Genomic DNA, 26,997 nt, shown 5'->3' on the forward strand with positions numbered 1-26,997 from the left:
GATCCTCACCCTGAATACACAGAGACACTGTACAGTAACCCTCACCCTGAATACACAGAGACTCTGTACAGTAACCCTCACCCTGAATACACACAGACTCTGTACAGTGATCCTCACCCTGAATACACAGAGACTCTGTACAGTGATCCTCACCCTGAATACACAGAGACTCTGTACAGTAATCCTCACCCTGAATACACAGAGACTCTGTACAGTAACCCTCACCCTGAATACACAGAGACTCTGCACAGTGATCCTCACCCTGAATATACAGAGACTCTGTACAGTAACCCTCACCCTGAATACACACAGACTCTGTACAGTGATCCTCACCCTGAATATACAGAGACTCTGTACAGTGATCCTCACCCTGAATACACAGAGACACTGTACAGTAACCCTCACCCTGAATACACACAGACTCTGTACAGTGATCCTCACCCTGAATACACAGAGACTCTGTACAGTAACCCTCACCCTGAATACACAGAGACTCTGTACAGTGACCCTCACCCTGAATACACAGAGACTCTGTGCAGTAACCCTCACCCTGAATACACAGAGACTCTGTACAGTGACCCTCACCCTGAATACACAGAGACTCTGTACAGTAACCCTCACCCTGAATACACAGAGACTCTGTACAGTAACCCTCACCCTGAATACACAGAGACACTGTACAGGAACCCTCACCCTGAATACACAGAGACACTGTACAGGAACCCTCACCCTGAATACACAGAGACTCTGTACAGTGATCCTCACCCTGAATACACACAGACTCTGTACAGTAATCCTCACCCTGAATACACAGAGACTCTGTACAGTAACCCTCACCCTGAATACACAGAGACTCTGTACAGTGATCCTCACCCTGAATACACAGAGACTCTGTACAGTGACCCTCACCCTGAATATACAGACGCAGTACAGTAACCCTCATCCTGAATACACAGAGACTCTGTACAGTAACCCTCACCCTGAATACACAGAGACTCTGCACAGTAACCCTCACCCTGAATACACAGAGACTCTGCACAGTAACCCTCACCCTGAATACACAGAGACTCTGCACAGTAACCCTCACCCTGAATACACAGAGACTCTGTACAGTAACCCTCACCCTGAATACACAGATGCTGTACAGTAACCCTCACCCTGAATACACACAGACTCTGTACAGTGATCCTCATCCTGATTACACACAGACTCTGTACAGTGATCCTCACCCTGAATACACAGAGACTCTGTACAGTAGCCCTCACCCTGAATACACACAGACTCTGTACAGTAATCCTCGCCCTGAATACACAGAGACTCTGTACAGTAACCCTCACCCTGAATACACAGAGACTCTGTACAGTAGCCCTCACCCTGAATACACACAGACTCTGTACAGTAATCCTCGCCCTGAATACACAGAGACTCTGTACAGTAACCCTCACCCTGAATACACAGAGACTCTGTACCGTAATCCTCACCCTGAATACACAGAGACTCTGTACCGTGACCCTCACCCTGAATACACAGAGACTCTGTACAGTGATCCTCACCCTGAATACACAGAGACTCTGTACAGTAACCCTCACCCTGAATACACAGAGACTCTGTACAGTAATCCTCACCCTGAATACACAGAGACTCTGTACAGTAACCCTCACCCTGAATACACAGAGACTCTGTACAGTAATCCTCACCCTGAATACACAGAGACTCTGTACAGTAACCCTCACCCTGAATACACAGAGACTCTGTACAGTGATCCTCACCCTGAATACACAGAGACTCTGTACAGTGATCCTCACCCTGAATACACAATGACTCTGTACAGTAATCCTCACCCTGAATACACAGAGACTCTGTACAGTGACCCTCACCCTGAATACACAGAGACTCTGTACAGTGACCCTCACCCTGAATACACACAGACTCTGTACAGTAACCCTCACCCTGAATACACAGAGACTCTGTACAGTGATCCTCACCCTGAATACACAGAGACTCTGTACAGTGATCCTCACCCTGAATACACAGAGACTCTGTACAGTAACCCTCACCCTGAATACACAGAGACTCTGTACAGTAACCCTCACCCTGAATACACAGAGACACTGTACAGTGATCCTCACCCTGAATACACAGAGACTCTGTACAGTAACCCTCACCCTGAATACACAGAGACTCTGTACAGTAACCCTCACCCTGAATACACAGAGACACTGTACAGTGATCCTCACCCTGAATACACAGAGACTCTGTACAGTAATCCTCACCCTGAATACACAGAGACTCTGTACAGTGATCCTCACCCTGAATACACAGAGACTCTGTACAGTGATCCTCACCCTGAATACACAGAGACTCTGTACAGTGATCCTCACCCTGAATACACAGAGACTCTGTACAGTGACCCTCACCCTGAATACACAGAGACTCTGTACAGTAACCCTCACCCTGAATACACAGAGACTCTGTACAGTGATCCTCACCCTGAATACACAGAGACTCTGTACAGTAATCCTCACCCTGAATACACATAGACTCTGTCCAGTAACCCTCACCCTGAATACACAGAGACTCTGTACCGTGACCCTCACCCTGAATACACAGAGACACTGTACAGTGATCCTCACCCTGAATACACAGAGACTCTGTACAGTAACCCTCACCCTGAATACACAGAGACTCTGTACAGTGACCCTCACCCTGAATACACAGAGACTCTGTACAGTGATCCTCATCCTGAATACACAGAGACTCTGTACAGTAATCCTCACCCTGAATACACAGAGACTCTGTACCGTGACCCTCACCCTGAATACACAGAGACTCTGTACAGTGACCCTCACCCTGAATACACAGAGACTCTGTACAGTAATCCTCACCCTGAATACACAGAGACACTGTACAGTGATCCTCATCCTGAATACACAGAGACTCTGTACAGTGACCCTCACCCTGAATACACAGAGACTCTGTACAGTGATCCTCACCCTGAATACACAGAGACTCTGTACAGTGACCCTCACCCTGAATACACAGAGACTCTGTACAGTAACCCTCACCCTGAATACACAGAGACTCTGTACAGTAACCCTCACCCTGAATACACAGAGACTCTGTACAGTGATCCTCACCCTGAATACACAGAGACTCTGTACAGTGACCCTCACCCTGAATACACAGAGACTCTGTACAGTGACCCTCACCCTGAATACACACAGACTCTGTACAGTGACCCTCACCCTGAATACACAGAGACTCTGTACAGTAATCCTCACCCTGAATACACAGAGACTCTGTACCGTGACCCTCACCCTGAATACACAGAGACTCTGTACAGTGACCCTCACCCTGAATACACAGAGACTCTGTACAGTGACCCTCACCCTGAATACACAGAGACTCTGTACAGTGACCCTCACCCTGAATACACAGAGACTCTGTACAGTGACCCTCACCCTGAATACACACAGACTCTGTACCGTAATCCTCACCCTGAATACACACAGACTCTGTACAGTAACCCTCACCCTGAATACACAGACACTCTGTACGGTGACCCTCACCCTGAATACACAGAGACTCTGTACAGTAACCCTCACCCTGAATACACAGAGACTCTGTACAGTAACCCTCACCCTGAATACACACAGACTCTGTACAGTAACCCTCACCCTGAATACACAGACACTCTGTACGGTGACCCTCACCCTGAATACACAGAGACTCTGTACAGTAACCCTCACCCTGAATACACAGAGACTCTGTACAGTGATCCTCACCCTGAATACACAGAGACACTGTACAGTGATCATCACCCTGAATACACAGAGACTCTGTACAGTAATCCTCACCCTGAATACACAGAGACTCTGTACAGTGACCCTCACCCTGAATACACAGAGACTCTGTACAGTGACCCTCACCCTGAATACACACAGACTCTGTACAGTAACTCTCACCCTGAATACACAGAGACTCTGTACAGTGACCCTCACCCTGAATACACAGAGACTCTGTACAGTGATCCTCACCCTGAATACACACAGACTCTGTACAGTGACCCTCACCCTGAATACACAGAGACTCTGTACAGTGATCCCCACCCTGAATACACAGAGACACTGTACAGTGACCCTCACCCTGAATACACAGAGACTCTGTACAGTGACCCTCACCCTGAATACACAGAGACTCTGAACAGTGATCCTCACCCTGAATACACACAGACTCTGTACAGTGATCCTCACCCTGAATACACAGACACTCTGTACAGTGACCCTCACCCTGAATACACAGAGACTCTGTACAGTGACCCTCACCCTGAATACACAGAGACTCTGTACAGTGACCCTCACCCTGAATACACACAGACTCTGTACAGTAACTCTCACCCTGAATACACAGAGACTCTGTACAGTGACCCTCACCCTGAATACACAGAGACACTGTACAGTAACCCTCACCCTGAATACACAGAGACTCTGTACAGTGATCCCCACCCTGAATACACAGAGACACTGTACAGTGACCCTCACCCTGAATACACAGAGACTCTGTACAGTGACCCTCACCCTGAATACACACAGACTCTGTACAGTAACTCTCACCCTGAATACACAGAGACTCTGTACAGTGACCCTCACCCTGAATACACAGAGACACTGTACAGTAACCCTCACCCTGAATACACAGAGACTCTGTACAGTGATCCCCACCCTGAATACACAGAGACACTGTACAGTAACCCTCACCCTGAATACACAGAGACTCTGCACAGTGATCCCCACCCTGAATACACAGAGACACTGTACAGTGACCCTCACACTGAATACACAGAGACACTGTACAGTAACCCTCACCCTGAATACACAGAGACTCTGTACAGTGATCCCCACCCTGAATACACAGAGACACTGTACAGTGATCCTCACCCTGAATACACAGAGACTCTGTACAGTGACCCTCACCCTGAATACACAGAAACTCTGAACAGTAATCCTCACCCTGAATACACACAGACTCTGTACAGTGACCCTCACCCTGAATACACAGAGACTCTGTACAGTGACCCTCACCCTGAATACACAGAGACACTGTACAGTGACCCTCACCCTGAATACACAGAGACTCTGTACAGTGATCCTCACCCTGAATACACAGAGACTCTGTACAGTGATCCTCACCCTGAATACACAGAAACTCTGAACAGTAATCCTCACCCTGAATACACAGAGACTCTGTACAGTGATCCCCACCCTGAATACACAGAGACTCTGTACAGTGACCCTCACCCTGAATACACAGAGACTCTGTACAGTGACCCTCACCCTGAATACACAGAGACACTGTATAGTGACCCTCACCCTGAATACACAGAGACTCTGTACCGTAATCCTCACCCTGAATACACAGACACTCTGTACAGTGACCCTCACCATGAATACACAGAGACTCTGTACAGTAATCCTCACCCTGAATACACAGAGACTCTGTACAGTGACCCTCACCATGAATACACAGAGACTCTGTACAGTAATCCTCACCCTGAATACACAGACACTCTGTACAGTGACCCTCACCCTGAATACACAGAGACTCTGTACAGTAACCCTCACCCTGAATACACAGAGACTCTGTACAGTGACCCTCACCATGAATACACAGAGACTCTGTACAGTGACCCTCACCCTGAATACACAGAGACTCTGTACAGTGACCCTCACCCTGAATACACAGAGACTCTGTACAGTGACCCTCACCCTGAATACACAGAGACTCTGTACAGTGACCCTCACCCTGAATACACACAGACTCTGTACAGTGATCCTCACCCTGAATACACAGAGACTCTGTACAGTGACCCTCACCCTGAATACACACAGACACTGTACAGTGATCCTCACCCTGAATACACAGAGACTCTGTACAGTGATCCTCACCCTGAATACACACAGACTCTGTACAGTGATCCTCACCCTGAATACACAGAGACTCTGTACAGTGATCCTCACCCTGAATACACACAGACTCTGTACAGTGATCCTCACCCTGAATACACAGAGACTCTGTACAGTAACCCTCACCCTGAATACACAGAGACTCTGTACAATAATCCTCACCCTCAATATACAGAGACACTGTACAGTGATCCTCACCCTGAATACACAGACACTCTGTACAGTGACCCTCACCATGAATACACAGAGACTCTGTACAGTAACCCTCACCCTGAATATACACACAGACTCTGTACAGTGACCCTCACCCTGAATACACAGAGACTCTGTACAGTGATCCTCACCCTGAATACACACAGACTCTGTACAGTGACCCTCACCCTGAATACACAGAGACTGTGTACAGTGATCCTCACCCTGAATACACACAGACTCTGTACAGTAACCCTCACCCTGAATACACAGAGACTGTGTACAGTAATCCTCACCCTGAATACACACAGACTCTGTACAGTAATCCTCACCCTGAATACACAGAGACTCTGTACAGTAATCCTCACCCTGAATACACACAGACTCTGTATAGTAATCCTCACCCTGAATACACAGAGACTCTGTACAGTGACCCTCACCCTGAATACACAGAGACTCTGTACAGTGATCCTCACCCTGAATACACAGAGACTCTGTACAGTGATCCTCACCCTGAATACACAGAGACACTGTACAGTGATCCTCACCCTGAATACACAGAGACACTGTACAGTAACCCTCACCCTGAATACACAGAGACTCTGTACAGTGATCCTCACCCTGAATACACAGAGACTCTGTACAGTGATCCTCACCCTGAATACACAGAGACACTGTACAGTAACCCTCACCCTGAATACACAGAGACTCTGTACAGTGATCCTCACCCTGAATACACACAGACTCTGTACAGTGACCCTCACCCTGAATACACAGAGACTCTGTACAGTGACCCTCACCCTGAATACACACAGACTCTGTACAGTGACCCTCACCCTGAATACACACAGACTCTGTACAGTGATCCTCACCCTGAATACACACAGACTCTGTACAGTGACCCTCACCCTGAATACACAGAGACTCTGTACAGTGATCCTCACCCTGAATACACAGAGACTCTGTACAGTAATCCTCACCCTGAATACACAGAGACTCTGTACAGTGATCCTCACCCTGAATACACAGAGACTCTGTACAGTGACCCTCACCCTGAATACACAGAGACTCTGTACAGTGACCCTCACCCTGAATACACACAGACTCTGTACATTGACCCTCACCCTGAATACACACAGACTCTGTATAGTAATCCTCACCCTGAATACACAGAGACTCTGTACAGTGATCCTCACCCTGAATACACAGAGACTCTGTACAGTGATCCTCACCCTGAATACACACAGACTCTGTACAGCGATCCTCACCCTGAATACACACAGACTCTGTACAGTGATCCTCACCCTGAATACACAGAGACTCTGTACAGTGATCCTCACCCTGAATACACACAGACTCTGTACAGCGATCCTCACCCTGAATACACACAGACTCTGTACAGCGATCCTCACCCTGAATACACACAGACTCTGTACAGTAATCCTCACCCTGAATACACAGAGACTCTGTACAGTGATCCTCACCCTGAATACACACAGACTCTGTACAGCGATCCTCACCCTGAATACACACAGACTCTGTACAGCGATCCTCACCCTGAATACACAGAGACTCTGTACAGTGATCCTCACCCTGAATACACACAGACTCTGTACAGTGATCCTCACCCTGAATACACAGAGACTCTGTACAGTGACCCTCACCCGGAATACACAGAGACTCTGTACAGTGATCCTCACCCTGAATACACACAGACTCAATACAGTGATCCTCACCCTGAATACACAGAGACTCTGTACAGTGACCCTCACCCTGAATACACACAGACAATGTACAGTGAACCTCACCCGGAATACACAGAGACTCTGTACAGTGATCCTCACCCTGAATACACACAGACTCTGTACAGTAACCCTCACCCTGAATACACAGAGACTCTGTACAGTGACCCGCACCCTGAATACACAGAGACTCTGTACAGTGATCCTCACCCTGAATACACAGAGACTCTGTACAGTAACCCTCACCCTGAATACACAGAGACTCTGTACAGTGATCCTCACCCTGAATACACAGAGACTCTGTACAGCGATCCTCACCCTGAATACACACAGACTCTGTACAGTGATCCTCACCCTGAATACACAGAGACTCTGTACAGCGATCCTCACCCTGAATACACACAGACTCTGTACAGTGACCCTCACCCTGAATACACAGAGACTCTGTACAGTGACCCTCACCCTGAATACACAGAGACACTGTACAGTGACCCTCACCCTGAATACACAGAGACTCTGTACAGTGACCCTCACCCTGAATACACAGAGACACTGTACAGTGACCCTCACCCTGAATACACAGAGACACTGTACAGTGACCCTCACCCTGAATACACAGACACTCTGTACAGTAACCCTCACCCTGAATACACAGAGACTCTGTACAGTGACCCTCACCCTGAATACACACAGACTCTGTACAGTGATCCTCACCCTGAATACACAGAGACACTGTACAGTAATCCTCACCCTGAATACACAGAGACTCTGTACAGTGACCCTCACCCTGAATACACAGAGACTCTGTACAGTGACCCTCACCCTGAATACACACAGACTCTGTACAGTGACCCTCACCCTGAATACACACAGACTCTGTACAGTGACCCTCACCCTGAATACACAGAGACTCTGTACAGTAACCCTCACTCTGAATATACACAGAGACTCTGTACAGTGACCCTCACCCTGAATACACAGAGACTCTGTACAGTGACCCTCACCCTGAATACACAGAGACTCTGTACAGTAACCCTCACTCTGAATATACACAGAGACTCTGTACAGTGACCCTCACCCTGAATACACAGAGACTCTGTACAGTGATCCTCACCCTGAATACACAGAGACTCTGTACAGTGACCCTCACCCTGAATACACAGAGACTCTGTACAGTGACCCTCACCCTGAATACACAGAGACTCTGTACAGTAATCCTCACCCTGAATACACACAGACTCTGTACAGTAGCCCTCACCCTGAATACACAGAGACTCTGTACAGTGACCCTCACCCTGAATACACAGAGACTCTGTACAGTGACCCTTACCCTGAATACACACATACTCTGTACAGTGACCCTCACCCTGAATACACAGAGACTCTGTACAGTGCCCCTCACCCTGAATACACAGAGACTCTGTACAGTAATCCTCACCCTGAATACACAGAGACTCTGTACAGTGACCCTTACCCTGAATACACACATACTCTGTACAGTGACCCTCACCCTGAATACACAGAGACTCTGTACAGTAATCCTCACCCTGAATACACAGAGACTCTGTACAGTGACCCTCACCCTGAATACACAGAGACTCTGTACAGTGATCCTCACCCTGAATACACAGAGACCCTGTACAGTGATCCTCACCCTGAATACACAGAGACTCTGTACAGTGACCCTCACCCTGAATACACAGAGACTCTGTACAGTGATCCTCACCCTGAATACACAGAGACTCTGTACAGTAACCCTCACCCTGAATACACAGAGACTCTGTACAGTGACCCTCACCCTGAATACACAGAGACTCTGTACAGTAACCCTCACCCTGAATACACAGAGATTCTGTACAGTACTCCTCACCCTGAATACACAGAGACTCTGTACAGTAATCCTCACCCTGAATACACAGAGACTCTGTACAGTAGTCCTCACCCTGAATACACAGAGACTCTGTACAGTCACCCTCACCCTGAATACACAGAGATTCTGTACAGTACTCCTCACCCTGAATACACAGAGACTCTGTACAGTAATCCTCACCCTGAATACACAGAGACTCTGTACAGTAGTCCTCACCCTGAATACACAGAGACTCTGTACAGTCACCCTCACCCTGAATACACAGAGATTCTGTACAGTACTCCTCACCCTGAATACACAGAGACTCTGTACAGTAATCCTCACCCTGAATACACAGAGACTCTGTACAGTAGTCCTCACCCTGAATACACAGAGACACTGTATAGTGATCCTCACCCTGAATACACAGAGACCCTGTACAGTAACCCTCACCCTGAATACACAGAGACTCTGTACAGTGACCCTCACCCTGAATACACACAGACTCTGTACAGTGACCCTCACCCTGAATACACACAGACTCTGTACAGTGATCCTCACCCTGAATACACACAGACTCTGTACAGTGACCCTCACCCTGAATACACAGAGACTCTGTACAGTAATCCTCACCCTGAATACACAGAGACTCTGTACAGTGACCCTCACCCTGAATACACAGAGACTCTGTACAGTGACCCTCACCCTGAATACACAGAGACTCTGTACAGTGACCCTCACCCTGAATACACACAGACTCTGTACAGTAATCCTCACAGTGAATACACAGAGACTGTGTACAGTAATCCTCACCCTGAATACACAGAGACTCTGTACAGTAATCCTCACCCTGAATACACAGAGACTCTGTACAGTGATCCTCACCCTGAATACACAGAGACTCTGTACAGTAACCCTCACCCTGAATACACAGACACACTGTACAGTAACCCTCACCCTGAATACACAGAGACTGTGTACAGTAATCCTCACCCTGAATACACACAGACTCTGTACAGTAATCCTCACCCTGAATACACAGAGACTCTGTACAGTAATACTCACCCTGAATACACACAGACTCTGTATAGTAATCCTCACCCTGAATACACAGAGACTCTGTACAGTGACCCACACCCTGAATACACACAGACTCTGTACAGTGACCCTCACCCTGAATACACAGAGACTCTGTACAGTGATCCTCACCCTGAATACACAGAGACTCTGTACAGTGACCCACACCCTGAATACACACAGACTCTGTACAGTGACCCTCACCCTGAATACACACAGACTCTGTACAGTGACCCTCACCCTGAATACACAGAGACTCTGTACAGTGACCCTCACCCTGAATACACACAGACTCTGTACAGTGACCCTCACCCTGAATACACAGAGACTCTGTACAGTAACCCTCACCCTGAATACACAGAGACTCTGTACAGCGATCCTCACCCTGAATACACACAGACTCTGTACAGTGATCCTCACCCTGAATACACACAGACTCTGTACAGCGATCCTCACCCTGAATACACAGAGACTCTGTACAGCGATCCTCACCCTGAATACACAGAGACTCTGTACAGTGATCCTCACCCTGAATACACACAGACTCTGTACAGTGATCCTCACCCTGAATACACACAGACTCTGTACAGCGATCCTCACCCTGAATACACAGAGACTCTGTACAGCGATCCTCACCCTGAATACACAGAGACTCTGTACAGTAGCCCTCACCCTGAATACACAGAGACTCTGTACAGTGATCCTCACCCTGAATACACAGAGACTCTGTACAGTGACCCTCACCCTGAATACACACAGACTCTGTACAGTAACCCTCACCCTGAATACACAGAGACTCTGTACAGTGACCCTCACCCTGAATACACAGAGACTCTGTACAGTGACCCTCACCCTGAATACACAGAGACTCTGTACAGTGATCCTCACCCTGAATACACAGAGACTCTGTACAGTGATCCTCACCCTGAATACACAGAGACTCTGTACAGCGATCCTCACCCTGAATACACACAGACTCTGTACAGTGATCCTCACCCTGAATACACAGAGACTCTGTACAGTGACCCTCACCCTGAATACACACAGACTCTGTACAGTGACCCTCACCCTGAATACACAGAGACTCTGTACAGTGATCCTCACCCTGAATACACAGAGACTCTGTACAGTGACCCTCACCCTGAATACACAGAGACACTGTACTGTGACCCTCACCCTGAATACACAGAGACTCTGTACAGTAATCCTCACCCTGAATACACAGAGACTCTGTACAGTAACCCTCACCCTGAATACACAGAGACTCTGTGCAGTAACCCTCACCCTGAATACACAGAGACACTGTACAGTAATCCTCACCCTGAATACACAGAGACTCTGTACAGTGACCCTCACCCTGAATACACAGAGACTCTGTACAGTAATCCTCACCCTGAATACACAGAGACTCTGTACAGTGATCCTCACCCTGAATACACAGAGACACTGTACAGTAATCCTCACCCTGAATACACAGAGACTCTGTACAGTGACCCTCACCCTGAATACACAGAGTCTCTACAGTAATCCTCACCCTGAATACACAGAGACTCTGTACAGTAATCCTCACCCTGAATACACGGAGACTCTGTATAGTAATCCTCACCCTGAATACACACAGACTCTGTCCAGTAATCCTCACCCTGAATACACAGAGACACTGTACAGTAATCCTCACCCTGAATACACAGAGACTCTGTACAGTGACCCTCACCCTGAATACACAGAGACTCTGTACAGTAATCCTCACCCTGAATACACAGAGACACTGTATAGTGATCCTCACCCTGAATACACACAGACTCTGTACAGTGACCCTCACCCTGAATACACAGAGACTCTGTACAGTGACCCTCACCCTGAATACACACAGACTCTGTACAGTAACCCTCACCCTGAATACACAGAGACTCTGTACAGTGACCCTCACCCTGAATACACACAGACTCTGTACAGTGACCCTCACCCTGAATACACACAGCTGCTGTATATTAAATCTCATGCCAATTCCAGACACTTGGCAAGATGAATTAGCCACATTAACATGGAGAATCTGCCGTCGCAAAGGGGGCTGTTAACTGTGACAGGAATATCTTACCATTGTGGTGAGAATGTATTTGTAGTACGCAGAGGTCATTCCGAGTTCAGCTGCCTGCAAGGAAATGGAAGATTCGAGTGGGGTGACCGAAAACCAGCAGTCACAATGTCAAGGTGGAATTCACTGCTGCACAACTGTACTGTCATCTGAAAGTGATTCGAAAACTACAAGACCCTCTTATCCTCATTATCGGGAGATTGTGTCTCTCTGACCCTGCAGCACTCCCTCAGTCCCACACTGTGTGGGTCAGTGTGTCTCTCTGTGCACACTGTCATTCCCCACTCCCCCCTGTGTGACAGTGCACACTGTCATTCCCCACTCCCGCCACTGTGTGACAGTGCACACTGTCATTCCCCACTCCCCCCTGTGTGACAGTGCACACTGTCATTCCCCACTCCCCCCTGTGTGACAGTGCACACTGTCATTCCCCACTCCCCCCTGTGTGACAGTGCACACTGTCATTCCCCACTCCCCCCTGTGTGACAGTGCACACTGGCATTCCCCACTCTCCCCTGTGTGACAGTGCACACTGTCATTCCCCACTCCCCCCTGTGTGACAGTGCACACTGGCATTCCCCACTCCCCCCTGTGTGACAGTGCACACTGTCATTCCCCACTCTCCCCTGTGTGACAGTGCACACTGTCATTCCCCACTCCCCCCTATGTGACAGTGCACACTGTCACTCCCCACTCCCCCCTGTGTGACAGTGCACACTGTCATTCCCCACTCTCCCCTGTGTGACAGTGCACACTGTCATTCCCCACTCCCTCCTGTGTGACAGTGCACACTGGCATTCCCCACTCCCCCCTGTGTGACAGTGCACACTGTCATTCCCCACTCTCCCCTGTGTGACAGTGCACACTGTCATTCCCCACTCCCCCCTATGTGACAGTGCACACTGTCACTCCCCACTCCCCCCTGTGTGACAGTGCACACTGTCATTCCCCACTCCCCCCTGTGTGACAGTGCACACTGTCATTCCCCACTCCCTCCTGTGTGACAGTGCACACTGTCATTCCCTACTCCCCCCTGTGTGACAGTGCACACTGTCATTCCCCACTCCCCCCTGTGTGACAGTGCACACTGTCATTCCCCACTCCCCCCTGTGTGACAGTGAACACTGGCATTCCCCACTCCCCCCCTGTGTGACAGTGCACACTGGCATTCCCCACTCTCCCCTGTGTGACAGTGAACACTGGCATTCCCCACTCTCCCCTGTGTGACAGTGAACACTGTCATTCCCCACTCTCCCCTGTGTGACAGTGCACACTGGCCTTTCCCACTCCCCCCCTGTGTGACAGTGCACACTGTCATTCCCCACTCTCCCCTGTGTGACAGTGAACACTGGCCTTTCCCACTCCACCCCTGTGTGACAGTGCACACTGGCATTCCCCACTCTCCCCTGTGTGACAGTGAACACTGGCCTTTCCCACTCCACCCCTGTGTGACAGTGCACACTGTCATTCCCCACTCTCCCCTGTGTGACAGTGAACACTGGCCTTTCCCACTCCCCCCCGTGTGACAGTGCACACTGTCATTCCCCACTCTCCCCTGTGTGACAGTGCACACTGTCATTCCCCACTCCCCCCTGTGTGACAGTGCACACTGTCATTCCCCACTCTCCCCTGTGTGACAGTGCACACTGTCATTCCCCACTCCCCCCTGTGTGACAGTGCACACTGTCATTTCCCACTCCCCCCTGTGTGACAGTGAACACTGGCATTCCCCACTCCCCCCCTGTGTGACAGTGCACACTGTCATTCCCCACTCCCTCCCTGTGTGACAGTGCACACTGGCATTCCCCACTCTCCCCTGTGTGACAGTGAACACTGGCATTCCCCACTCTCCCCTGTGTGACAGTGAACACTGTCATTCCCCACTCTCCCCTGTGTGACAGTGCACACTGGCCTTTCCCACTCCCCCCCTGTGTGACAGTGCACACTGTCATTCCCCACTCTCCCCTGTGTGACAGTGAACACTGTCATTCCCCACTCTCCCCTGTGTGACAGTGAACACTGGCATTCCCCACTCCCCTGTGTGACAGTGAACACTGGCCTTTCCCACTCCCCCCCGTGTGACAGTGCACACTGTCATTCCCCACTCCCCCCTGTGTGACAGTGCACACTGTCATTCCCCACTCCCCCCTGTGTGACAGTGCACACTGTCATTCCCCACTCTCCCCTGTGTGACAGTGCACACTGTCATTCCCCACTCCCCCCTGTGTGACAGTGCACACTGTCAATCCCCACTCCTCCATGTGTGACAGTGCACACTGGCATTCCCCACTCTCCCCTGTGTGACAGTGAACACTGGAATTCCCCACTCTCCCCTGTGTGACAGTGAACACTGTCATTCCCCACTCTCCCCTGTGTGACAGTGCACACTGGCCTTTCCCACTCCCCCCCTGTGTGACAGTGCACACTGTCATTCCCCACTCTCCCCTGTGTGACAGTGAACACTGTCATTCCCCACTCTCCCCTGTGTGACAGTGAACACTGGCATTCCCCACTCCCCTGTGTGACAGTGAACACTGGCCTTTCCCACTCCCCCCCGTGTGACAGTGCACACTGTCATTCCCCACTCCCCCCTGTGTGACAGTGCACACTGTCATTCCCCACTCCCCCCTGTGTGACAGTGCACACTGTCATTCCCCACTCTCCCCTGTGTGACAGTGCACACTGTCATTCCCCACTCCCCCCTGTGTGACAGTGCACACTGTCAATCCCCACTCCTCCATGTGTGACAGTGCACACTGGCATTCCCCACTCTCCCCTGTGTGACAGTGAACACTGGCATTCCCCACTCTCCCCTGTGTGACAGTGGACACTGGCATTCCCCACTCCCCCCTGTGTGACAGTGAACACTGGCCTTTCCCACTCCCCCCCCTGTGTGACAGTGCACACTGGCCTTCCCCACTCTCCCCTGTGTGACAGTGCACACTGTCATTCCCCACTCCCCCCGTGTGACAGTGCACACTGTCATTCCCCACTCCCCCCTGTGTGACAGTGCACACTGTCATTCCCCACTCTCCCCTGTGTGACAGTGCACACTGTCATTCCCCACTCTCCCCTGTGTGACAGTGCACACTGTCATTCCCCACTCCCCCCTGTGTGACAGTGAACACTGGCCTTTCCCACTCCTCCCCTGTGTGACAGTGCACACTGTCATTCCCCACTCTCCCCTGTGTGACAGTGCACACTGTCATTCCCCACTCTCCCCTGTGTGACAGTGCACACTGTCATTCCCCACTCTCCCCTGTGTGACAGTGCACACTGTCATTCCCCACTCCCCCCTGTGTGACAGTGAACACTGGCCTTTCCCACTCCTCCCCTGTGTGACAGTGCAGACTGTCATTACCCACTCCCCCCTGTGTGACAGTGCACACTGGCCTTCCCCACTCTCCCCTGTGTGACAGTGCACACTGTCATTCCCCACTCCCCCCCGTGTGACAGTGCACACTGGTATTCCCCACTCCCCCCCCCCCCCTGTGTGACAGTGCACACTGTCATTCCCCACTCCCCCCCGTGTGACAGTGCACACTGTCATTCCCCACTCCCCCCTGTGTGACAGTGCACACTGTCATTCCCCACTCCCCCCTGTGTGACAGTGCACACTGTCATTCCCCACTCCCCCTGTGTGACAGTGCACACTGTCAATCCCCACTCCCCCCTGTGTGACAGTGAACACTGGCATTCCCCACTCCCCCGTGTGACAGTGAACACTGGCCTTTTCCACTCTCCCCTGTGTGACAGTGAACACTGGCATTCCCCACTCCCTACCTGTGTGACAGTGCACACTGTCATTCCCCACTCTCCCCTGTGTGACAGTGCACACTGTCATTCCCCACTCTCCCCTGTGTGACAGTGGACACTGGCCTTTCCCACTCCCCCCTGTGTGACAGTGCACACTGTCATTCCCCACTCTCCCCTGTGTGACAGTGAACACTGGCATTCCACCCTCTCCACTGTGTGACAGTGAACACTGGCCTTTCCCACTCCCCCCTGTGTGACAGTGAACACTGGCCTTTCCCACTCCCCCCTGTGTGACAGTGAACACTGGCATTCCCCACTCTCCCCTGTGTGACAGTGAACACTGGCATTCCACCCTCTCCCCTGTGTGACAGTGCACACTGGCATTCCCCACTCCCCCCACTGTGTGACAGTGGACACTGGCCTTTCCCACTCCCCCCTGTGTGACAGTGCACACTGTCATTCCCCACTCCCCCCTGTGTGACAGTGAACACTGGCCTTTCCCACTCCCCCCTGTGTGACAGTGGACACTGGCATTCCCCACTCCCTCCTGTGTGACAGTGCACACTGGCCTTTCCCACTCCCCCCTGTGTGACAGTGAACAACGGCCTTTCCCACTCCCCCCTGTGTGACAGTGAACAACGGCCTTTCCCACTCCCCCCTGTGTGACAGTGCACACTGTCATTCCCCACTCTCCCCTGTGTGACAGTGAACACTGGCATTCCCCACTCCCCCCTGTGTGACAGTGAACACTGGCATTCCCCACTCTCCCCTGTGTGACTGTGAACACTGGCATTCCCCACTCTCCCCTGTGTGACAGTGAACACTGGCCTTTCCCACTCCCCCCTGTGTGACAGTGAACACTGCCCCCCCCCCCCCCCCGTGTGACAGTGAACACTGGCCTTTCCCAACTCTCCCCTGTGTGACAGTGCACACTGGCCTTCCCCACTCTCCCCTGTGTGACAGTGAACACTGGCCTTTCCCACTCCCCCCTGTGTGACAGTGAACACTGGCCTTTCCCACTCCCCCCTGTGTGACAGTGCACACTGTCATTCCCAACTCTCCCCTGTGTGACAGTGCACACTGGCATTCCCCACTCCCCCCTGTGTGACAGTGCACACTGGCCTTTCCCACTCCCCCCTGTGTGACAGTGAACACTGGCATTCCCCACTCTCCCCTGTGTGACAGTGCACACTGTCATTCCCCACTCCACCCCTGTGTGACAGTGAACACTGTCATTCCCCACTCTCCCCTGTGTGACAGTGCACACTGTCATTCCCCACTCCACCCCTGTGTGACAGTGAACACTGTCATTCCCCACTCCCCCCTGTGTGACAGTGCACACTGTCATTCCCCACTCCACCCCTGTGTGACAGTGAACACTGTCATTCCCCACTCCCCCCTGTGTGACAGTGAACACGGGCATTCCCCACTCTCCCCTGTGTGACAGTGAACACTGTCATTCCCCACTCCCACCCGTGTGACAGTGCACACTGTCATTCCCCACTCTCCCCTGTGTGACAGTGCACACTGTCATTCCCCACTCCCCCCCGTGTGACAGTGAACACTGTCATTCCCCACTCCCCCCTGTGTGACAGTGCACACTGTCATTCCCCACTCTCCCCTGTGTGACAGTGAACACTGTCATTCCCCACTCCCTCCCGTGTGACAGTGCACACTGTCATTCCCCACTCTCCCCTGTGTGACAGTGAACACTGGCCTTTCCCACTCCTCCCCTGTGTGACAGTGCAGACTGTCATTCCCCACTCTCCCCTGTGTGACAGTGAACACTGGCATTCCCCACTCTCCCCTGTGTGACAGTGCACACTGTCATTTCACCCTCCCCCCTGTGAGACAGTGCACACTGTCATTCCCCACTCTCCCCTGTGTGACAGTGCACACTGGCATTCCCCACTCCCCCCCGTGTGACAGTGCACACTGGCATTCCCCACTCCCCCCTGTGTGACAGTGAACACTGGCATTCCCCACTCCCCCCCTGTGTGACAGTGCACACTGTCATTCCCCCCTCTCCCCTGTGTGACAGTGCACACTGTCATTCCCCACTCCCCCCTGTGTGACAGTGCACACTGTCATTCCCCACTCTCCCCTGTGTGACAGTGCACACTGTCATTCCCCACTCCCCCCCGTGTGACAGTGCACACTGGCATTCCCCACTCCCCCCTGTGTGACAGTGAACACTGTCATTCCCCACTCTCCCCTGTGTGACAGTGCACACTGTCATTCCCCACTCCCCCCCGTGTGACAGTGCACACTGGCATTCCCCACTCCCCCCCTGTGTGACAGTGCACACTGTCATTCCCCACTCTCCCCTGTGTGACAGTGCACACTGGCATTCCCCACTCCCCCCTGTGTGACAGTGAACACTGTCATTCCCCACTCTCCCCTGTGTGACAGTGCACACTGTCATTCCCCACTCCCCCCTGTGTGACAGTGAACACTGGCATTCCCCACTCCCCCCTGTGTGACAGTGCACACTGTCATTCCCCACTCTCCCCTGTGTGACAGTGCACACTGGCATTCCCCACTCCCCCCTGTGTGACAGTGAACACTGTCATTCCCCACTCTCCCCTGTGTGACAGTGCACACTGTCATTCCCCACTCCCCCGTGTGACAGTGCACACTGTCATTCCCCACTCCCCCCTGTGTGACAGTGCACACTGTCATTCCCCACTCCCCCCCGTGTGACAGTGCACACTGGCATTCCCCACTCCCCCCTGTGTGACAGTGAACACTGTCATTCCCCACTCTCCCCTGTGTGACAGTGAACACTGTCATTCCCCACTCTCCCCTGTGTGACAGTGCACACTGGCATTCCCCACTCCCCCCTGTGTGACAGTGCACACTGGCATTCCCCACTCCCCCCTGTGTGACAGTGCACACTGGCATTCCCCACTCCCCCCTGTGTGACAGTGCACACTGGCATTCCCCACTCCCCCCTGTGTGACAGTGCACACTGGCATTCCCCACTCTCCCCTGTGTGACAGTGCACACTGTCATTCCCCACTCCCCCCCGTGTGACAGTGCACACTGGCATTCCCCACTCCCCCCCTGTGTGACAGTGCACACTGGCATTCCCCACTCCCCCCTGTGTGACAGTGCACACTGGCATTCCCCACTCCCCCCTGTGTGACAGTGCACACTGGCATTCCCCACTCCCCCCTGTGTGACAGTGCACACTGGCATTCCCCACTCTCCCCTGTGTGACAGTGCACACTGGCATTCCCCACTCCCCCCTGTGTGACAGTGCACACTGGCATTCCCCACTCTCCCCTGTGTGACAGTGCACACTGTCATTCCCCACTCCCCCCCGTGTGACAGTGCACACTGGCATTCCCCACTCCCCCCCTGTGTGACAGTGCACACTGTCATTCCCCACTCTCCCCTGTGTGACAGTGCACACTGGCATTCCCCACTCCCCCCTGTGTGACAGTGAACACTGTCATTCCCCACTCTCCCCTGTGTGACAGTGCACACTGTCATTCCCCACTCCCCCCTGTGTGACAGTGCACACTGTCATTCCCCACTCCCCCCCGTGTGACAGTGCACACTGTCATTCCCCACTCCCCCCTGTGTGACAGTGCACACTGTCATTCCCCACTCCCCCCCCGTGTGACAGTGCACACTGGCATTCCCCACTCCCCCCCTGTGTGACAGTGCACACTGTCATTCCCCACTCTCCCCTGTGTGACAGTGCACACTGGCATTCCCCACTCCCCCCTGTGTGACAGTGAACACTGTCATTCCCCACTCTCCCCTGTGTGACAGTGAACACTGTCATTCCCTACTCCCCCCTGTGTGACAGTGCACACTGGCATTCCCCACTCCCCCCTGTGTGACAGTGCACACTGGCATTCCCCACTCCCCCCTGTGTGACAGTGCACACTGTCATTCCCCACTCCCCCCTGTGTGACAGTGCACACTGTCATTCCCCACTCCCCCCTGTGTGACAGTGCACACTGTCATTCCCCACTCCCCCCTGTGTGACAGTGCACACTGTCATTCCCCACTCCCCCCTGTGTGACAGTGCACACTGTGCTGAGCCATACCTTTTTGAGAATGAGGTAAGACACCGAGGCGTTGGCATCGATTATGATGGTGGAGATTTTGTCGTCCCGGATCTCTTTCAGCAGGGGCGTGGGGTCATTGGAATGGTCAAGCATTCGTATCGACAGGGAGTCCTTGGAGATCAGGAACTGGCGTACCAGCTCCTCCAGGCGAAGGAGACCTGTGCAGAGACACAAATATCCATCAGCATCCCAGTTTCCGAATGCCCAGAATCAGGCTGCCTGACATTGCTCATGGTACTGGCTTCTCAAGGTCACCACTACCCCACCCGAAGGCATGGTCGCATCTGCAGGCAGTGAGACCACCTATAGGCGCCAATACCACCTGCAAGCAACAATACCACCTATGGGCAACAATACCACCTTAGGCAATGAGACCACCTACAGGCGCCAATACCATCTGCAAGCAACAATACCACCTATGGGCAACGATACCACCTACAGGCAGTGATACCACCTACGGGCAATGATACCACCTACAGGCAACAATACCACCTACAGGCAATGAGACCACCGGCAGACAACGACATCATCTACAGGCAGTGTTACCACCTACAGGCAACAATGTCACCTACAGGCAATGATTCATCCTACACACAATGATACCACCTAGGGACAGTGATGCCACCTACAGACACTGATGTCACCTCCAGGCAATGATACCACTTACAGGCAACAACACCACCTACATACAATGATACCACCTACAGGCAACTGCACCAACTACAGGCAACTGTGCCAACTACAGGCAATGATGCCACCTAAAGGTAATGACGCCACCTACAGACCACAATACCACCAATAGACAATGATACCACCTACAGGCAACACCACCACCTACAGGCAATTATACCACTGACAGGCGATGAATGATATGACCAACAGATGGTAATGACTCGAACAAACTCCCTCTCAAAACATATCAAGGAGAAAGCCGAGATGCTCGCTTTTTCCTGATTTAGGGTCAGGTTGGAGCTGCTGTGATCTGACAGGTCAAACAAGTCGGCTTTAAGCAAATGACACTGCATTTTTACACTGCAGTGTAAACACAACCAAGAAAGATTTACTGCAATGAGAACGCTATCAAAATCTGGCCTGCTCCCACACTGTCGGGATCCTAATTAAACCTCCATCTTCCTTCATCGAAACCATGACAACACGTTCTCTTAACCGGCCACCTACAGGATATAATTTTTAAACCGAGTGGTTGTAGCAATAAACTCTATCTAAAGAGGCTGGGTTTTTTTAAATCATCAAATTTCTCTAACCATTCAAAGCGGTCCTGACTGGTTTCTAGAATTGCCTCAGACACGTTACTGACAATGTAAATGTGACAGCGTTGGAGCACCAACCTACCAAACCCAATACCTCTTCCCCAACTACGTGAGATATACCCAACAGACCTTCCAATCCTCTCGTGTTCCTGACACCCACGTCACTCGCATTGACCACCACCTTGAATGGCTTTGTGTAAGGTGGGGCCAACATCAGGACAGTGGTTAACACAGCTTTCAGTCAGACATCCTCTGGCAGCACGCCCTTTACTAAGCCTTTCAGTTCTTCTTCAAAAAGTCAGTCAGTGGAGCAACCACACTCTTACGATTCAGTACAATACTTCAATAAAAACCACTCAGTCCGGGAATCACAGTCCCAAAGATGCACATGGCTGGATTGGCCATGTTAAATTACCCATCAGGCCCAGGGACATGTAGGCTAGGTGGATTAGCCATGGGAAATGCAGGGTTACAGGGTACGGGTAGGCGAGAGAGTCTGGGTGGGATGCACTTCGGAGGGTCGGTGTGGACTAGTTGGGCCGAAGGGCCTGTTTCCACATTTTTAAAAGATTTTTAGATTCCATACAGTGTGGAAACAGGCCCTTCGGCCCAACATGTCCACACCGACCCTCAGAAGAGTAACCCACCCAGACCCATTTCCCTCTGACTAACACTATGGGGCAATTCAGCATGGCCAATTCACCCTGACCTGCACATCTTTGGACTGTGGGAGGAAACCCACGCAGACACAGGGAGAATGTGCAAACTCCACTCAGTCAGTCGCCCCGAGGCTGGAATCGAACTCAGATCGCCAGCGCCGTGAGGCAGCAGCGCTAACCACTGAGCCACCGTGCCACCCCACAGCTGTAGGGATTCTATGGATACGTCGTCGATGGTATGGACGACCTTTGTTTTCACTGAACTGCTCACGTCCAAAGACAAGGCCCAGGAACACGACTTGGGCTTTTGTGAACTCACTCTTATCCAGGTTTATCACCAAACCTGCCTCCCACAGTTGATCAATGCTGCAAATGATCCTACCAGGTGTGGTGAAAAATCACCAATATGTACCCCACGCAATTGGGTAATCTGGAAATAACTCCATCGGTTAGTCTTTGAAAGGCGGCTGGCACATTTTTCGGACCAAACGGAATGGCTTTAGATTGACAGAGCCCATTCGGTGTTGCAAAAGCTGAAATTGTCTTTACTCTTTCAGGTAAAGGCACCCAGGAGAAAGTGAGGACTGCAGATGCTGGGGATCAGAGCTTAAAAATGTGTGGCTGGAAAAGCGCAGCAGCTCAGGGATGCTGCCTGACCTGCTGCGCTTTTCCAGATAAAGGTACCTGCCTGCATCCTCTGAGTAAGTCCACCTTAGAAATATAAGTTGCATGTCTCACTTTCTCAATATAGTCTTCCAAACATGGAATTGGATATGTATCAGTCTTTGTTACTGCATTGAATTTGTGAGAGCCCACACAGAACCATCTGGCTTTGGCACCATGACTATGGGTGAGCTCCAGTCACTGTATACTCACTTTGATAATGCCATGTGTTCAATCTCCTTCTGAACCTGTGCAAACTTTACAGGGTTAGGTCTATAAGGATGTCACTTGATTGGAACAGCATTTTCTATATCTACATCATGTGCAATCAGATTACTACTTGCCACATTATTCCCACGTTTATTCCCATGTGATTGTAATAACTGCTTCTGGTCAGTTTTATATTCCTCTGTAAGGTAACTCAATAATTTAGCACCAGGGTCCGGGGGTTCGATTCCACCCTCGGGCGACTGTCTGTGTGGAATTTGCACATTCTCCCCGTGTCTGCGTGGGTTTCCTCCGGGTGCTCCGGTTTCCTCCCACAGTCAATAGATGTGTAGGTCAGGTGAATTGGCCATGCTAAATTACCCACAGTGTTCAGGGATGTGCAGGTTAGGGTGAATTGGCTATGGGAAATTACCCACAGTGTTCAGGGATGGGCAGGTTAGGGTGGATTGGCCATGGCAAATTACCCACAGTGTTCAGGGATGTGCACGTTAGGGTGGATTGGCCCTGCTAAATTACCCACAGTGTTCAGGGATGGGCAGGTTAGGGTGGATTGGCCATGGGAAATTACCCACAGTGTTCAGGGATGTGCACGTTAGGGTGGATTGGCCCTGCTAAATTACCCACAGTGTTCAGGGATGGGCAGGTTAGGGTGGATTGGCCATGGGAAATTACCCACAGTGTTCAGGGATGTGCAGGTTAGGGTGGATTGACCATGCAAAATTACCCACAGTGTTCAGGGATGGGCAGGTTAGGGTGGATTGGCCATGGGAAATTACCCACAGTGTTCAGGGATGTGCACGTTAGGGTGGATTGGCCATGCAAAATTACCCACAGTGTTCAGGGATGGGCAGGTTAGGGTGGATTGGCCATGGAAAATTACCCACAGTGTTCAGGGATGTGCAGGTTAGGGTGGATTGGCCATGGGAAATTACCCACAGTGTTCAGGGATGTGCAGGTTAGGGTGGATTGACCATGGGAAATTACCCACAGTGTTCAGGGATGTGCAGGTTAGGGTGGATTGACCATGGGAAATTACCCACAGTGTTCAGGGATGTGCAGGTTAGGGTGGATTGACCATGGGAAATTACCCACAGTGCTCAGGGATGTGCAGGCCAGGGTGGATTGGCCGTGGGAAATTACCCACAGTGCTCAGGGATGTGCAGGTTAGGGTGGATTGGCCATGGGAAATTACCCACAGTGCCCAGGGATGTGCAGGTTAGGGGGGATTATGGAAGTTGCCCACAGTGCTCAGGGATGTGTAGGTTGGGGTGGATTAGTCAGGGGTCAATCTAGAGTAGGAAATGTGTTGCTGGAAAAGCGCAGCAGGTCAGGCAGCATCTAGGGAACAGGAGAATCGACGTTTCGGGCATTAGCCCTTCTTCAGCAATCTAGAGTAATCGGGTAGGGGAATGGGTTTTTTTGGGAGGTTCTTCACAGGATCGGTACACACTTGTTGGGCCGAAGGGCCTGTTCCCACACTGGAGGGATTCTAAGATTCTTACCCCCAATTCCTGAGAACTTCCAAATTGTCCAATTGGATTTGAGGAGTGTCCAAGTCAGAATGCTCTGAACTTGAGTCTTCTCCCAGTGTTGTAATCAGTAACACAGTCTCCTTTTGTATTCCTTCCCTGTCCTTTTGAGCATACTCACACGACACACTCGGTGAGATTTCTTTCCATCTGGCGTTCTTATCAAATATTTCACCTCAATTTGATAAAGCCCACTAAATCTTGGTTCACCGACCACTGGCAGTAACACTAACTCTTTATCTCCATGAGCAAACTTAAGAATTTTTGATTTTGTCTGCTTCCGATGTCATCATACGTGATGAGAATTTTAGATGTTGCCCAGCCGTTTCACCCACTCTATTTAATCTTGCCCTAACATTTGACATCTGAACTCTGACTCGTCAATTTCTCAGGAATTAATTTCAGCGATCCTCCTCCCTCATCCCCCCAAAAAACTATTTGAAATGGAACTGATTTCGGTTGATTCATTAGGTGCATCCCTAATGGTATTCCTTTCTCCCCATCCTCAGTCAGTACCACTTCCATCTATGATCCAGCTATATCATTACCAAGGCAAAAACATTTCTGGGTCAGATCATTTCCCTATTAATTCGACCACCACTTTTCACGGGACTCTCCAAGTTCACCTTATACAATGGAACACTACTCTCTTGATGATGAATTCACATATTACCACCTTTTCTGGGAACACTCTTTCTGAACCTACATAAGTTATCTCTCACCCTCAAAGATCGACTGGACCCTGTATTGCTTAAAATCTTTTTCCCTAGGGTAGAAATGTCTGTCACTAGGTTTAAGTTTAAAAAGTTAAGGGAGACAGTACAGAAGACATTACAGCGCAGTCCAGGCCCTGTGGAACCAATCTGAAGCCCATCAATCCTATACTATTCCATTCTCATTCATATGTCTATCCTGTGTCCAAGTACATGCCCTTAAATTTGGCGAGTCAGACAGTGCGTTCCATGCCCCTACAACTCTCTGAGTAAAGAAATGACCTCTGACATCTGTCTTACAACCTAGCTTTTAGAGACAGGTATGTTTTACACAGAGGTGTTCGGTTATATTTTATTCATTCAGGGGATGAGGGGGCTAGGTCAGCAGTTATTACCCATCCCTAAAGAGTCAATGACGTCGCTGTGGGTCTGGAGTCACGTGTAGGCCAGACTGGGTAAGGATGGCAGTTTCCTTCCCTGAAAGACAATTTTTCCAACAATTGACGACAGACTCACGGTCCTTGTCCGAGTCTTAATTCCAGGTTTTTTTTTGTTGTTGAATTCAAATTCCCACCATCTGCGGGATTCGAACCCGGGAGCCCAGGACACGACCTGGGTCTCCGGATTAACAGTTCCAGCGGAATTACCATGGGGATGTGGATAGGTCGGGAATACAGGGAGACGGACTGCGCAGATCCTTCGGTTTGGAAAGGCATCATGGAACAGCGTAGTCTCGGTGGGCCAAAGGGCGTGTCGCCGTTCGACACAAAATGACACGAATTGATTAACGCTTTCCACAGAGAGCGCCTCCACCTGGCCTTCTAGGACTGTGCGTAAGTTTATGGAGTGGGGGGGGGGGGGTTGGGGAGAGCACCCAGATTGGTGGTTCAGCGAGTGATCTCAGATTACAACGGGATCTTGGGGTCAATGGGTGGAGGAGTGGCAGCTGGAGTCTAATTTGGACCAACGCATGGTATTGCATTTTGCTGAAACAAACAGAAGCAGGGCTCACGTGGTTCAAAGTGAGGCCTTGGGGACAGATGGAGAACAGAGAGAGACCGAGGGATACAGGTACATGATTCTTTGAAATTTACCTCAGGGGGTAGACGGGGGGTGGGGGTGAAGAATATGCGTGGCGCGTTTACCTTCATTGCTGAGTCCTTTGAGTATAGGAA

The 26,997-nt window shown here is 51.0% G+C and overlaps 1 protein-coding gene across 1 annotated transcript in view; it reads right to left on the reverse strand.

Moving 5' to 3' along the window:
- Positions 1–26,997, reverse strand: part of grik5 (glutamate receptor, ionotropic, kainate 5) — a 164,186-nt gene that overhangs the window by 112,185 nt on the left and 25,004 nt on the right. Inside the window, exons 4-5 of the mRNA XM_087980816.1 lie at positions 20,739–20,917; positions 12,922–12,975 (exon numbers count right to left, since the gene is read on the reverse strand). Coding sequence (XP_087836942.1) covers positions 12,922–12,975; positions 20,739–20,917 — 233 coding nt within the window. The remainder of the gene's footprint in view (positions 1–12,921; positions 12,976–20,738; positions 20,918–26,997) is intronic.

The sequence above is a fragment of the Chiloscyllium plagiosum genome, unplaced genomic scaffold, assembly GCF_037043375.1.
Source record: "Chiloscyllium plagiosum isolate Xiang-an unplaced genomic scaffold, Cpla_swu_hap1 HiC_scaffold_38, whole genome shotgun sequence".
In the NCBI taxonomy this organism is placed as follows: Eukaryota; Metazoa; Chordata; class Chondrichthyes; order Orectolobiformes; family Hemiscylliidae; genus Chiloscyllium; species Chiloscyllium plagiosum.